Source organism: Leuciscus leuciscus (genome assembly GCF_965113295.1).
Source record: "Leuciscus leuciscus genome assembly, chromosome: 13".
Taxonomy (NCBI): Eukaryota; Metazoa; Chordata; class Actinopteri; order Cypriniformes; family Leuciscidae; genus Leuciscus; species Leuciscus leuciscus.
The window spans coordinates 38994908-39011598 of NC_138737.1; the positions used below are offsets into that span (position 1 = coordinate 38994908).

The 16691-nt window shown below is 39.3% G+C and overlaps 1 protein-coding gene across 1 annotated transcript; it reads right to left on the reverse strand.

The window, feature by feature from the left end:
- Window positions 1–419: 419 nt before the first annotated feature.
- ppp1r3c2b (protein phosphatase 1 regulatory subunit 3C2, duplicate b) lies at window positions 420–8043 on the reverse strand. Its single transcript, XM_082188813.1, has 3 exons — window positions 7884–8043; window positions 7682–7764; window positions 420–1545 (listed from the first exon to the last, which is right to left on the reverse strand). Exons 2-3 carry the CDS (start codon window positions 7693–7695, stop codon window positions 789–791), a joined length of 771 nt encoding a protein of 256 aa, XP_082044939.1. The 5' UTR covers window positions 7696–7764; window positions 7884–8043; the 3' UTR covers window positions 420–788.
- Window positions 8044–16691: the final 8648 nt, after the last annotated feature.

Below are 16691 nucleotides of genomic sequence, written 5' to 3' on the forward strand. Positions count from 1 at the left end.
CTCTCTGTCTGTCTCTCTGCTGATAAGAGCAGGATTTATCAGCACCTTTAAAACTCTCACATGAAGGAAATCAATTACAACACCTCAGCAGGGATCGTTTCTTTAGGCAAGGCATTTAACATGACAATCTCTCAACACAAGTAAACATCTTTTTCTGATCAAGGGTTCTCATACGTCAGTCCGAAGGCCAACGTCAGGTCACCAATGGATTATACTTAGTGACCAAGCCAAAAACATCCTGGGATTTGATTGCACCTCCTTGAGGAATACTAGGTCGTGTCCTACATTAAATTATGTTTTAGCTAGAAACATAATGTAACTTAATTAGATACCCCAAACAGAATACAAATAGATATCTTGTCTGAGATAAATATAACAGTACGGATAAACACAAAAAATGATGACCATAGGAATCCAGGTGAATATTCCTTAAACACTCTTTATTTTATATATAATAAAATACGTACTGTAAAAACATCCACAGTACGAAAGGGCTTTATAAACATGTTAGTGCTTAATCTTAAAAAATAAATGTATTTGATATAATTAAACATTTATCATAAAAATACATTATCCACAGTGTGCAAAGCTTCAATAAACATTTCCGCAAGATATTTATAAACATCTAAATATCACAAACATAAAATAATAATAATAACAATCTGGAAACACTGTAAACAGTGATCATGGCACAGCATTTCGGTCAGTTCTGTGCTAAACGGGTCAAAGATGTGCAAAGTTGTTGATTCTGTCAGTCTTTCTGCAGACACAGTGACAATACAATGTCGTTAGACGACAGCAGATTCAGCGCCACACACATTAATACAATAGTTTTTGCCATTGTTATTGTCCCATTCAGTGGCACCGAGCGCAGCCGGTAAGTACGACACGCAGAACTCGATGCGTTCGCGCGGGTCGATCCGTTCAGGAACGCTGATGTTAAACTCAAACACGTCAGTTCCAGGTTCCCCGTAAAACTGATCCAGGTACGCACACGGGACGTCCAGGTAACTGCGCCATGAATCGAAAGTAATCCGGATGTGTACGGCTTTCTCGAAGCAGACGTTCTTGACGCGCACGGTACCCAGAATGCAGCGTTTGGTGACGTCACAGCTCTCCAACAGCACCATGTGATCCTGAAGCCTCGCTCTGAACGCCTGGAAGTCTCTGCAGGGCGGATCGAACCCAAGACTCAACCCTGAGGTCTTACTAGCGGGCTCTGTAGAGCAGATCAGCTTCTTGGGTCGTGGTATTTTCAGCGGTTGGCGGCTGGGTTTGTCCTCCTTCTCTGAGAACAAGCGCACTGTGATGAGCGAAAGCCCTTTGGCGTCCGCGAACGCGACGCGTTTCTCCCTGCGGCCGCTCTTGATCAGGCCTGTTGGAGGAGTGTGTGTGAACTCAAACACCGGCTGATGGGAGATGCAGGGTCGCAGGGGTTTGGGAGACGGCACCGTGAGAAGATGTTTGATGTGTGGAGAGCCTCTACACCTGAAGCCCACGTCCACAGACCTCATGGAGACAGGCGGGCCGAACCGCGACATCACACTGGAGCAGGAAAAAATGGGATAAAATGATTAGGAAACACTTTATTTTACAGTTTCCTTGTTACATATGTTATCTTACCATAGTAATAACAGTACATCCAACTAACCCTCAACCAAATCCTAATCCTAACCCTAAAGTAAGTACATGTAGTTGCTTAATATTACTCAGAACTTAAATATATAATTACACTGTAACAATGACACTTTAAAATAAAGGGGAACCAATGATCATTTGCAGGATTCACTTTACTTTAGAATCAGGGCTTGACAAACTCTTTTGAGCTGCTGTGAATAGTGGTTTTCCAAAGTTACTCGCCACTCAGCATTTTCACTGGCCACAATTTTGACATCGATACCATGGGAAAACTGCCATATAGATTTTTTTAATTTTATCGCAATTTGTTAGCAGGTTTATTAGGCTGCTGTCACTTTAAGAGCTAATGCACGGATCCATTATACTGTTACACATGCATTTTCTTCCTAACTGTTTATGTTCACTTAAAACTGACTGTGTTTGACGTAAATACTCGCCAAGACCGGCATTCTGACATTATTTTGTGTGTATCTGACTGTTTAAGAGCAATAAGCAGCAATAAAGAACTCAGTTTAGTTCTGAGAAGTGGCTTTATGTGTCGCACTTTTGGTGTTTGTGCACAAAATCTGCAGGAATGAGTAAAATTATGCATAATACTCGCAATCCCATGGCGAATTCAAGCTCTGTTACACCAGCAATATTCATCTGGAGCAAAATAATCGAGTGAGTGAGGAGAGGCGGGTTTGTGTGTCACTCGCTGTCGGAGAGAGAGAGAGAGAGAGAGAGAAAGAGACGCTGGTATCGTGAAGCTATTCTGTGGAAAATGAGTATTGGAAGCGTTTCAGATATTTCAGTGTCGAGATGTATAAAAAAATCTATATTTTTGATGAAAGGCCAGTATAAGTGACTGTGTTACACTCCACTGCTGAAATCGACACTCGGTTACTAACGTAACCTCTCTCTAGAGAGGGAACGAGTGTTGCGTAAGTTTAGCTTACGCTACGGGAAAACTCCTTTTCTCGAGAATACTGAAGCAAGAAAATTATCCTTAATCATTGTGCAACCTGGGCGATGGGTATTTATAGGCTTAGGCCACACCCATTTTGGCGGGTCATGACGTGGCGCGGGAAGGCTTCCCATTGGCGCTGGAGTCATGCCAAGACGCACTGATAGGTTGCAGCCGTTGCCGCAGAGCAGCCAATGGGTGCGCGAGCTGTCTCGCCTGTGTCTGCCTGCTAAAGCAAATGCGTTTTACATTTTGGAAAATTAAGGATAATTTTCTTGCTTCAGTATTCTCTAGAAAAGGAGTTTTCCCGTAGCGTAAGCTAAACTTACGCAACAAGAGACTACTCGTGCAACTCGTTCAAAATATGAAAAGACAATGCAGAAAAGCAGAGCGCATGTGGCGGAAGACAAAACTTGTAGTCCATTATAACATCTACAAAGACAGCCTTCATGCTTTCAATATGGAACTAGGCAAAGCTAGACAGACTTTCTTCTCAAATATTATAAACAGTAATTTAAACAACACACGCACTCTTTTTGCTACTGTAGCGAGACTGACAAACCCCCCAAGCCAGATTCCCAGTGAAATGCTCTCAGACAGCAAGTGCCGTGAGTTTGCTTCTTTCTTCTCTGAGAAAATCAATAATATCAGAAAGGTGATCAGCACATCCTTGACTTGCGCTGGGGTCAGACAGATCAAACCACCTGAGAAAGTAGTTACTATGTCTGATTTCAAAGAAATTGATGGCAAAATTTTGGAAGAAACCGTACAGCACCTTAAAACATCAACCTGCGCTCTTGACACACTTCCCACATCGTTTTTCAAAAGTGTGTTAAACAGTTTAGAAGCAGATCTTCTAGAAGTGGTAAATGCCTCACTTCTCTCTGGGAGTTTTCCAAACTCCCTGAAAACTGCAGTTGTCAAGCCCCTTACCAAGTTGATAAGACCATATTAAGCAACTATAGACCAATCTCAAATCTTCCTTTCATAGGTAAGATCATTGAAAAAGTTGTCTTCAATCAGCTGAACAAATTCTTATGCTCGAATGGATACTTTGACAATTTTCAATCTGGTTTCCGACCGCACCACAGCACAGAGACAGCGCTCATAAAGATAATAAACGATATTCGCTTAAATACTGACTCAGGAAAATGATCAGTGCTGGTACTACTCGACCTCAGTGCTGCATTTGACACTGTCGATCACAACATACTTCTGGACAGGCTGGAAAACTGGGTGGGGCTTTCTGGGATAGTCCTAAAATGGTTCAGGTCATACTTAGATGGGAGAGGTTATTATGTGAGTATAGGAGACCATAAGTCTGAGTGGACATCCATGACATGCGGAGTCCCTCAAGGCTCAATTCTTGCGCCACTCCTGTTTAACCTGTATATGCTCCCAATGAGCCAAATAATGAGAAAGAACCAAATCTCTTACCACAGCTATGCCAACGACACACAGCTCTACTTAGCCCTATCGCCTAATGATTACAGCCCCATTGACTCCCTGTGCCGATGCATTGATGAAGTCAACAGTTGGATGTGTCAAAACTTTCTTCAGTTAAACAAAGACAAAACTGAAGTCATTGCGTTTGGAAACAAAGATGAAGTTCTCAAGGTGAACGCATACCTTCACTCTAGGGGTCAAACAACCAAAAATCAAGTCAGGAATCTTGGTGTGACACTAGAGTCAGACCTTAGTTTCAGTAGTCATGTCAAAGCAATAACTAAATCAGCATACTATCATCTGAAAAATATTGCAAGAATTAGATGCTTTGTTTCCAGACAAGACTTAGAGAAACTTGTGCATGCTTTCATCACCAGCAGGGTGGATTATTGTAATGGACTCCTCACTGGCCTTCCCAAAAAGACCATAAGACAGTTGCAGCTCATACAGAACGCTGCCGCCAGGATTCTGAGCAGAACCAGAAAATATGAACATATCACACCAGTCCTCAGGTCTTTACACTGGCTCCCAGTTTGATTTAGGATTGATTTTAAAGTATTATTACTGGTATATAAATCATTCAATGGCCTAGGACCTCAATACATTGCAGATATGCTCACTGAATATAAACCCAACAGATCACTCAGATCATTAGGATCATATCAGCTTGAAATACCAAGGGTTCACTCTAAGCATGGCGAGTCTGCTTTTAGCTATTATGCCAGCCACAGCTGGAACCAGCTTCCAGAGGAGATCAGATGTGCTCCTACTGTAGTCACATTCAAATCCAGACTCAAAACACATCTGTTTAACTATGCATTTACTGAATGAGCACTGTGCCAATGTTCGTCCGACTGTTTGTACTGTATTTTATTTTTTATTTTTCTAAACTGTTTTAATTATTCTTATTTCTTTTTATTATTTTAATTTCTTCTATGTAAAGCACTTTGAATTGCCATTGTGTATGAAATGTGCTATATAAATAAACTTGCCTTGCCTTGCCTTGCCTTGCCTACTCTCGTAAGAGAACAACCTGCATTTGGTGGGTTGGCGGGTGTTAATGTTAATTTTATCAATACATTTCCATGAGATAAGGGAGAAGACATGTCAAAAGCCTTATTTATGTTAAATGTTTATGTTGCATCTAAAGGTAATCTGTATATTCAGGGCAATCATCGGTTATATTTTTTTTACTAATTTATTTAGTATTATCTTAAAAACATGCTCTGCAAAACACATGTACATTTACATTTAGTCATTAAGCAGACGCCTTTGTCCAAAGCGACTTACAAATTAGGACAAAATTCAGCGAGTCATCATAAAGAGGCAAAAGCAACAACAACGCAGGAAGTGCTCAAAATACGAAGTTCAGGTATTATTCAGAGTAGCATAAGCCTGATAAGTGATGTTTCAAAGGGAAAGGACTTTTTTTTTTTTTTTTCTATAAGGTTAAGTGCTCACGGAAGAGATGTAGGATGTAATTTGAGCTGTCCTCAGCTTGAGGTCACAATGTAAAACTCCCAACAAAGAACGCAACAAATTCAAAAATAGACATTAATCTGCAAGATATCAAACACTGCAAAAATGAAATCTTGGATTATATTTTTATCAAATTTATTTAAAATAATAGATTATAACCCTTTCCTATTTCCTGCTCTTTGTGGATCTCACAGTTAGACACATACTGTAGTCCTGAAAGTTTTAAACACTGCCCAGCCAAAAATGTGTGCACCCCCCGATGGAAATAGATGTTATTTTATTGGTCAAGATCTTGTATTGATAAAGCAAGAGTCCAGCGCTCTGTAAAGTCTCCTCCAGCACATCCCAAACACTCTCACTGAGTTTAAGCTCTGGACTCAGAGGAGAAAATGATTGTTCAAGCTCCTCACAACCTTTCTTTCACAATCTGAGCCGGATGAATCTTGACATTGTCATCCTGGAAAATGGCCATGATGAGTCTTCATACATGGATGTTTAAGTAATGAAAAGCCGTCAATTAGATGTTGCCACTCATATAACATGCTAGAAACATAATAATCACTGCACTAATGATCCAATCTTAAGAATTTTCCTATTTAAATCCAAACAGGGACCTTTTTTTTGTCCGGCCAGTGTGTATTAAACACACATTGTTGGAGTCTCTGCGGTCACAGTTTTAACATGTCAACTCCGACTTCCCAGTGTGATAGTTTCTGTAAATATTTGTTTAATAAATCTTGTTCTTTTTGTTGTGTTTATTAAGGCAGCTACAACTGAGGGAAAAACTAAACTGCTCCACTGTACAACATGTGGTTAAGATAAAAACAATATTCAATTTTGTCAACTCTGTCAGGTTTTATGTCTGACTGTTATGTCTGAATTATTCTAAGGTTGTTTCATGATTTTATTTACATACTGTATAAATTTGGCCTGATTTACATGTCATGTATACATAACATCTTTACATCTACTGCAGACACACACACACACACACTGACTCACTCACTCACTCACACACACACACACACACACTGACTCACTCACTCACACACACACACACACACACACATACACACACACACACACACACACACACACACACACACACACACACACACACACACTGACTCACTCACTCACTCACTCACACCTGTTTGTAAGGACATTAACTGGAAGGATCGTTGAATTAAATGTAATATTAGTTAATCTAGCTGTCTTATCAATCAGTTGTTTGAAAAAACATTTGCTAATACTTAAATCTGTTGTAACCTCAGTTTAACCTTTGTCAACACCGTCAGATGAAGGTTTCTGTTAATGTTGAATTTTTAAATACATCAACATCAACTGAACTACATTATATTATGTGTTATTTACCTAAGATCATTGGTTATATATGCTTAATATTAAAAAGGAGGGTAGAGAATTTAGGAATTTAGGAACTGGATTGTTCATAAAAATGTCAAAACTAAATGTAGAGAATGTATTTTTATCACGGCTCCTGTACCGAACACCATATGTGACCCTGGACCACAAAACCAGTCACAAGGGTCAATTATTTGAAGAATTGAGATGTATCATCTGAAAGCTGAAGTAAATAAGCTTTCCAGTGATGTATGGTTTGTTAGGATAGGACAATATTTGGCCGAGATACAACTATTGAAAATCTGGAATCTGAAGGTGCAATAAAATTAAACATTGAGAAAATCTCCTTTAAAGTTGTGCATTTATGTTCACGATTGTGCCGCATTCACTCACAAAAATAAATGTTTTATATATTTACGGTAGGAAATTTACAAAATATCTTAATGGAACATGATCTTTACTTAATATCCTAATGATTTTTGGCATAAAAGAAAAATCGATCATTTTGACCCATACAATGTATTGTTGGTCCAGGGTCACATATCACATACTTAAAGACTTTACACTGTTGCTGTGTGGATCAAATTAAAATAGCTTGCTTTTCAATGCGTCTGACGGAGTCGGCAAATGAAGTTTATGAAGTAAATAAATGTAAATGTTCCCTTACATGGTTCATTAGCTGAGACCTTTGTATAGCTAAAAATGTATCAAAGTATAATAAATAAAAAAAATTATCCCCAATATTTCTAGGTTTTCAAGGACTGGGATCCCTGGGTTTACTATTTTGCCTTAATCAGACAATAAACTTACTTTGCACAAGTCATCTTCGTGAAAATCCTCCTTTAAATGTCCTCTTCCCCCAAAGTGTCCACAGACTTTAAACTGAGCCGATGCTGTAGAAACACACACACAAGTGGTTTTAATTACAAGTTACAAGTTAGTAAAATAAAAATTGTCAAATGCATATTTGACCTAACTTTCTAAAACATAGTAAAAAAAATTATAATCTTACTCTGCTTTTATTTTGATCATTGCATTATTCCGCTGAAATCCTTAAAAATATGATATCTTTTGTATTGTTTATTTATTATATTCTTTGTAATAAAGGACACACGTTTGAGATGTCTCTGACTACCAGCTCGGTTGAGCTTCAGGAAGCGTTATGTGAAACCTTGCGTCACTTCATCTTTTATAGACGCTTGATCCCTCCTCCAAACTCAAGCCAATGAGCTTTACACAGGACAGGACTTAACCAGCTATTTTTGACCTGATCTGTGGGCTAAAGAGTATAGGAGACTAAATCCTAGGGCAAACTTGACAAGTATCAAGAGACGTGAATTTAAGGAAAAATATGAATGCACTGTATAAGGAAAATCACACATTATATCAACAATACAATACATGCAATTTACCAAAAATATTTGTTGTATACAATAAAATAGTAGTTCAAATAAGCAAGAGCAAAGCAATGTGGAACATGGAGATGCCATTTCAAGAAATTATGGATTATTTTACTTTAAGTGGATGGATTACTATATAACAATTTATTTATTAAGTGCCATTTTTGTAAAGCACTTTGGGGTAACGTCTGTTGTTTGAAAATGTGCTATATTAATAAAGTTGCTTGCTTGAAAGGGCTTCGTGCATCAGAAATGTATTAATATGCATGGCTCATTTACTAACATTAATGAGTGGCAGTTATGCCATTCTCAACGCTTCCAACAAATCTGGAAAGACAGTGATGATATTTCTATTCAATGCCATTTATGTAAGAGTGAAATTAACATAATTATGCCTTTGGACAATGAGGAAAAGCATGAAAACTCCTCGGGGCCATTTACCCATGAAGCAAACCAGCGAGCGTGATGTTTAACCTCATTAGGCTTTCATTCTTCATGCTTGAGTTTCCTTTACAAAGAGAGGCAGAGCAAGAAGAGAGAGACTCACCATCACCATATCAGACCTGTCGTTCCGCACGTATACAGGAATCAATGTGGTTTGAGCCTTTGCCAATCAATGCCTCAAATACAGAAACGCCAAACTGACTCACTGACTGTTTGCTTGAGAAAAAATAACAAATTTGGTGATGATAAGCAGTACAAATGACAATTCTGTAAGGATAAACAGAAAATGAAAAACACACCCATATATGCTTGATTAACTTCCAGTCATTGCAAATTCCACTGCGGTGTGAGAGTATTTTCACGCTTCTGGTTCGGTTGGATTAAAACGAACTCTAGTGAGATTGCTCTGTTCACACATTTAGTTCGGTTCGCTTGTTTCATTTGGTCTGGACCAACAAAAAATAAAATAAATTTAGTCCTGGTCCGATTAGCATTCAGATTGACATTTTAACACCGAACCTAAAGGCACAGGGAAACGTTCACACGTGATTGGTCGGCTTCTTGTGACATCACATCCTGTTTTTGATTGGTGTACATGTCTTTGGTCCATGTTGCGTTCATATTTAACTCGAATCGCACCAGAGTTGGTTTGGAAGCGGATCGAGAGACTCATCTTTTTAGCGTCTCGGCCCGTTTGTTTTGGTTCGGATGGCAGCGTTCACACTTATTCAAATGAACCGCACTAACAGAGCAATCACATCGTGTTTTTTTTAATCCAACCAAACATGCCAAGTGTGAACACACCCTGAAATCTGAACTTGTGTTCAAACCAAAGTGTCACAGACCAAAGACATGTAAATTAACCAAAAACAAGAACACGATGTCACAAGATGCGACCCAAAAAAGGACCGAATATTGAAGCATAGCTGTTTTTCCTCATCATAGTCGTGATGTTGTCCATCACAGTTCAGTACAGGCATCAGAACCACGTCTCCTCGCAGCAGATCCATGTGTGTGTGTGTGTGTGTGTGTGACTGAGGGATTCCTGACGCTGTTTTGACTCTTTTACAAATTTAATAAGGTCTACACGAGTTCTCAGCTGATCAAAACACCATCATATGTAGCTACGCACATACAGAGAGCGCATTTAGCCCAGAACACAGCGTTGGATTGGAAGGAGCATGTTTATGTTCCCACAGCCCTAACCCTAACCCTAACCCTAACATACCTAAACCTACCCCTCACAGGAGGGAGACTTGTCTGGGATGTAATTGGGCTATCCCTGTACCAGCACAAGCACTAAAACCTACCCTTCATAGGGGACATAGTTAAATGAGAGAACATAGGACTGTGGGAACATAGGGCTGTGGGAACATATGGTTTGGGAACATAGGGCTGTGGGAACATAGGGCTGACCCCGGATTGGGAGGAGGTCAGAAAGTTCCGGTGCAAAATACTTTTAATTTCGTTTTTTGTCTTAAAAATGACAGTGAGAACACTAAGTGAACCAGGACGAAATGTATTATTTTCTGTTTTTGGTCCGAACCAAAAGAAACCAAGAAAATTCGAACTACAAGTGTGAACACAACCTTAGAGACTTTATTTTCTTTAGACTTTAAGTCAACAGGGCCAAAAGTATAGATAGAAAAATATAGGAAAACCCAATTATACATTCATCAAATGCATAGAGGCATTTACCCTGGGAAAAATGGTAACATCTAAATTAAAGGGTGGGCAATATTTTTCATATCCTGATAGCAATTAATAATAGACATGGTCTAAATATTAGAAAATGTACACATATTTTCTGTGGAAGTCTCAGGACCAAAACATGTTCGTCAAATCATTGCATTAGGGCCACTCGAGAGTGTGTGCATGCAACAGGAACTGTGTGCGCAAGACTGTCACAGGTCTTAAAAACGTCAAAACTCAGTGCCCTTAAAGCACATAAACCAACACTATTTCGAATACCACTTCGGACGGATATTCGAGGCTTAGCATATCCCATAATGCATCATGTTCAGGAACTCACGTGCCCCGGAATCAAGGGAAACATTCCACTGTAAGTTAAATTAATTAGATATTAGCCTACATATAATTTGGTGGTAAAACATAAAGTCTTGCACATTTTATTGATACAAAGATGTCTATGCATAATTTTTTTTTTACAACATTTGCAACTGCTTTTTATTAGTAACACCACAATTACCCTACTAAATTGTGTCTGTTAGCTACATAGGGACTACTGAACAGACATTTATAAGTTTGATTAGTTGAAAATCGAAGTGAAGCTCAGTAAACGCTTGCATTTTTACAACACTATTAGTCTGTCCCATCGGGTAATCAAAAGTAATCAAACATACAGACTTGCCTACTATATAGTAGGCGACAAACAGTATGTGACAAAAGAAGTATGTCTGAATTCACAGTTCTCATAAAAGAATATAAAAGTCCTCGGATGATCTAATACTGTACTTATGGTGAGATTCTGAGGTGTGTGTATGATGGACACTTTACTATCCCATGAGGCCACAGGAGAGGATTTATGAATTGCAGTGAAGCGACGCTGGTAGGTCACATGATAATGACAACATGGCGGATGTAGTATGTCCAGATTACATTCATACTACACACACTCATACTATATTGAACATACTTTTTGTTTGTGAAGTAATTACTTATTCAAGATAAGTACCTACTCAAGAGAGAATGCGGACGCAGCCGCGGTCTTCACGTCCACTTGAACACTTGGGCCAAATACAGGAAATACGTCATGTAAGTAGACAAGTGGTCAAGTGCAAAGACGGCAAGTGTGGTTATTTGGACAGGCCCACAGTCACCGAGAACCGCAAACAAACTGCAGCCGCCTTTACAGCTCCTCCTGAACCAAAACAACGAGCTTATCACACCACGTCTTAAATACCGTAATGAAGAGATGGCAACCCGTGACGTTCTACCCGGAGCTGTTCACGTCCTCAGACTCGGATTTATGCGTTTCAATGGCAACACCATCAACGCCGAAATGAATCTGCAGCAGTCAGGTGGTACAGGTCATTGCTCTTGAAGATGTTTACGTTCATTACTATTGTAATGTCATGTGCTTTGAGACATGAGGTAGTTTAATGCCACCTCTCGTAATGCTTTGCAGACTCTGCTGTGTGCGTTCATGAGTTTTGAAGGAGGCGTGGCTTTGGAGACGCTCTGAAGGGAGGGTGGAATCTTATGCTTCCAAAACTAGCTTGCTAGTTTAACATCACTGAATTAATTAAAACAACACCAGAGCACTTTTCCTCTTCGGTCCCCCTACAGGTTGGAAGCGGAATTGTCCATTTCCGCTGTCGTAAATCATTTAGCCTACCGCAGCCTACCGTCACACACACGCTATTTGTTTATCCAGCACCGGCTTTGGAAATAACGATGTCCACAGACAAGGTAGAGTATGTTGCATGATTTTATGAAAGTATGATGTATTGCGACATCAGAAACGGCTATTTTTGATATAGGCTCCACCTATCGGCTAACCCTAACCCTAACCCTAAGCAAGTCAAATTTGTAGTTTCTTATGTCTCATTCGAACTACAGATCCGCTACCCGATCTGGAAAACTTGCATAGTGCGGTTATAGCCGATAGAGGGTCGCAAAGCGAATGCAGAAGTGCCGTTCACCCTGTTACGAGTTGATGAACCACTGAAACTGTCATGATTCCTGTCTTGTGTTCTCCTTGTCTTGTGTGGACTTTTGTTATTTCCTGTTCTGTGCCATGTTTTGTAGTCCTTTGTAGTTTTTCTTGTTTATTAGTCTCTCCGGGTGTTTCTAATTAGCCCCGCCCCCTTGTTATCTTGTTTAGCTTGTTTGCCTATGTATTTAAACCTCTGTGCTTCAGTTGTTGTTGGTCGGTTGTGTTCCGTGTTCCGTGTTCCATTACCATTACCATTACCTGTTTGTTTTATTAAAGTAGTGCTTGCATGTGGATTCTCTCTCCGCTTCTTTCCTACCTGATTGTTACAGAAATGATTTTGGAAACATTATTTTAAGGTACAAAAAAATCTTTGGTGTTGCTTTAAAAAGTCATAAAAAGCCATGTTGCTGGATAAAATCACACTGACATTATCAAACTTGGGGGTATTTTGGGGAGGAAATCATCAAACTGAAAACAACAGTTTTAAAATGAGATATGACTCTGGATGTGACATGTCTGACTTGTTTTTTTTAGGATGGAAAAACATAATGACAGCTCTTGAATCTGGCAGAAACGCACCGCTGTGCAGATCTTTGAAACGACTTCAAGCGGATCCGTGGGTGTCTGTCAGAGAAAGACAAAACACCCAAGATCCGTGTTTCCAAACCTCTTTTATCTCAAAACCATCAGTGAGAATCAAGAAGCCCTTCATCAACACCAAACCGGAAATGTGTTCATATAATCTCATACTGGATATCATTTAACATCATCAACACTATCATAAAAGTCACTTTTGAAGTGAAACAGACCTCCTCTCAACCTGAGGCACAAAATCTCATTTTATAACTGTATTTAGTTTGATAGCAGTTTGATTGACAAAATCCAAAACTTTCCCTGTACTGTACCCTCTGGATGGGGATCACTTTTTCTATCTGAAGCAATGTTTTTTAAATGCCCGAGGTTGCCTTATGACTTCATGCAACTTTACAGATGTCTTGTTTGTTCCCTCACAATTGGTGGATGTGTATACTTCCTGTGCCTCATAACATTAAACTTCACTACTCATTCCAGTATATTTGCACAATGCATTAGCCAATCGCTGGACTGTGACCTAGTTTTGTGAAAACAGATGAACAGTTCTCTATGGTTTATGCCAGTAATGATGATGGACAGTGTGACTTCCTTTCGCTTGAAGGAAGGCAGTGTGAAATCGGAAGCTGTGGCAGATGCTAATAAGTTAACGTTGACAGTTTTCAAAAATCCCCACTTTACCAAGAAAGTCATTTGTTGACGTCAGTGAACACTGGGCGTGGTAAAGTAGTGAGAAAAGAAACACAGACATTTAAAAACATTTCAATTCTGCACCTGACATTTACATGTCTTTGCAAACCTATATGCCTTTATTTCTTCTTCAGCACACAAAAGATATTTTGAGGTTTAAGTTTTAGTTTTTTTTTTTGTCTGTACAAGTCAATTAGGTCCAATGTTGTTTTGGACCCCATTGGATTTTATTGTATAGACAAAAACAGTTAAAATGTATTAGGTGTTCAAGTGCGTACCGCTGAAACCCTATTGTAATTGTTCAAAAAATTCTAAATTTCTCCCCTAAACCTGATCAGGCAGACCAAACCTAAGTCGTAGAGACTTGAAACTTTGAGAGATGGTAGTACTCTCACCGTCACCAAGGCTCGCCCCAATCGGCCTGACGGGGGCAATACATCGTTCAAAAGTACGTAATGACTCGTAACTCCTAAACCGTTCGCCGCAGGCTCAAGTGTCTTAATTTGGATTCAATCGTCACCCTGACGAAATTTCCGGGTATTTTGGATTTTTTGAAAAAAACTATTTTTGCAAACTAGTCCTAGGTTTTTCGCCCGATCGGAACCAGACCAAACCAGTGCAGAAAGATTCTTTGGAGTCTAATTGTCAATAATTATATTTTAAAAAGTCGATAAAAAGGCTATAGCTATGCAACAGTCAGTCCGATTGCCTCGAAAACTGGCATACGGTGTCTTTGTCCAAGGTGCCGCGATTTTCTACGAGGACATTCGCGTATCTTGAAAAACATGGCCGCCGTCGGCCAATGAAGTTCGAGCAGCTGTCAGACGAGGTTAACGGAGGCCGATCGAAACAAAACTCGCTGGGCCTGTTTAACTCACGGCCACCGGGGGGCGCATTTGTGTTTTACGCACGTGCCCACGACATTCATACCGTATTGGTAGAACTCCTCATTCTGAGCAACTTTGCCTCTAGGACCACCGCTGTCAAGTGAACCATTCGTTAAATATCGAGTCCTACCTCGATAACTGTTAAAAAGCTTTAAAACTACTATATTTCCTTAGTAAATTGCCTGTATTGGCTGTAATTGGTCTTTTCCATCTATGATCTAAGGTACATGCTTGCTAAATAAAACATAATACCTTTTTTCACATGTGCTTTAAGGCCTTAAAGCGCTTGACCCCGATAATTATTGCTCGCAGCTATATATTTTGGGGAATTCATAATATCTTCTTTATGTTCCACAGAAAAAAGTCATACAGGTTTTGAACAACATACAGATAAACAAATGATGACAGAACTTGATAAAACTAATGATAAAATTAATTCTGTCCACATTGTGACAAAGTCGGCATGAAACGGAAGGCTTGATTTTGTCTGTGGGGAATTGATTGGATGGTTGTGGTTTGCTATTGGCTGATCTCATGTGAGTGACAGGTTATTGCCCTGCCCTCATCATCAGGGAAGAGAAGAGATGCTGCAAGAGGAAGGGAAAGTTATTCTGAATTTAAGATTACGGGGCACATGAATTGAAAAAGATTGGCAAAGTATGTGCAGAGAGAAATCATTTATAATAAATACTGCAATATTCCATAAAAAACAGGAATCATCCTTTTTGATTTCAAGGTGCGATCACATTTAATGTTGATCGGTGAAATATTGCGTGCGTTCAAGTTAGTCACTTGAATTTGCTGCGCTGAGAGTTGTTTGACTTTTGAAAACTCTATATACCAGTATACTAACATACAGTAAACTACTGTAAACCAGTAACAACCAGTTACACTGTGTGACAATGCTTGACTGAACTGTCAAGTTTACACCTGCTTCTTGGCCACATTTCCATGATGTGAATCATGGCACTAGATGAGACTCTTATCTGTGTACGAGGCTTCTGTAAATCACACATTTCATAATATTGGAACAATACAAATATTTTAAATATTTGTTCAGGCTTGTAGGTAGAGGTTTCAACATGTGGAGCCACTACACATAACCACAGGTGTTTAACTCACACTCACGGAGGAACGATCACGTACACCACACGAGTCACGTTAAAGAGAGTCTGACGGGATATGGAGAAACTGGTGTATTGCTCAAGGTGGAATAAGAGGGAGATTAGGCAATTATCTACCAGAGTCGCGCCACAAGGTGAACTCAGGGCCACATGGGTTTTATTTACTGCAATGTCTGGTTTCATCAGAACTCAACCTGTGATATAGTGAGAGCAGGGACGTGCAGAGAGCTTCTCAGGGGCTCAAATATGATAGTTATGGCCAAAAAGAAAGATGAAATTCTGAAGATTGTAATGTAAATCAATGAGATCTTTACAACAGACTATTGACATGAAATAAATCAGTCTTCACTGAGTCACTTTATATTTCCCAATATCTTAGTAAGATGATATGTAAATACTTAGTTTTTATTCTTCTTGCAAAGATCAGTATAATCAGTAAAGATTTCACAGGAAAATACACGTGTACAATGACCTGAAGGTGGACATTTTTTGAATTATACTAAATAAATTTTTACTTGCTAAAAAAAGTCTAAACTATCAATCAGACGACAGAAGGCATGTAGAAGATTGTGTTTTTGGTTTTCAAAAAAGTTTTGATCATGCTGATCATTTAGAGAACTCAGAAACTCATATATTAAATATGATTTAGCAGGCTTTAGACCTTATGCGCCAGAGAAACGAGGGCGCCGCCATCTTTAGAATATTGACTTTGAACTTCCGTTGTTGTGGTCGCTCTGTATATCTCTATGGGTGCTGCTGTCCAGGAGTAATTAGCTTTTGAAGTGGATTTAATTAATGTTAAGTCAACGAAAGTTATCATGAGGATTGTAATGTTTAAAGCAGATGTCTTAGCAAATGTAAGTAGACCGGGAAGATTTTAAAACGAGCCGTTCATTCAAAAATACGCAAGATCGCTGTGAAAATACAGACCGGAAGTCAAAAACACAACGAGCGCAGCGCTGCAAAAGGGGCGGGGCTACATAAGGTCTATACGTTTAACAAGAT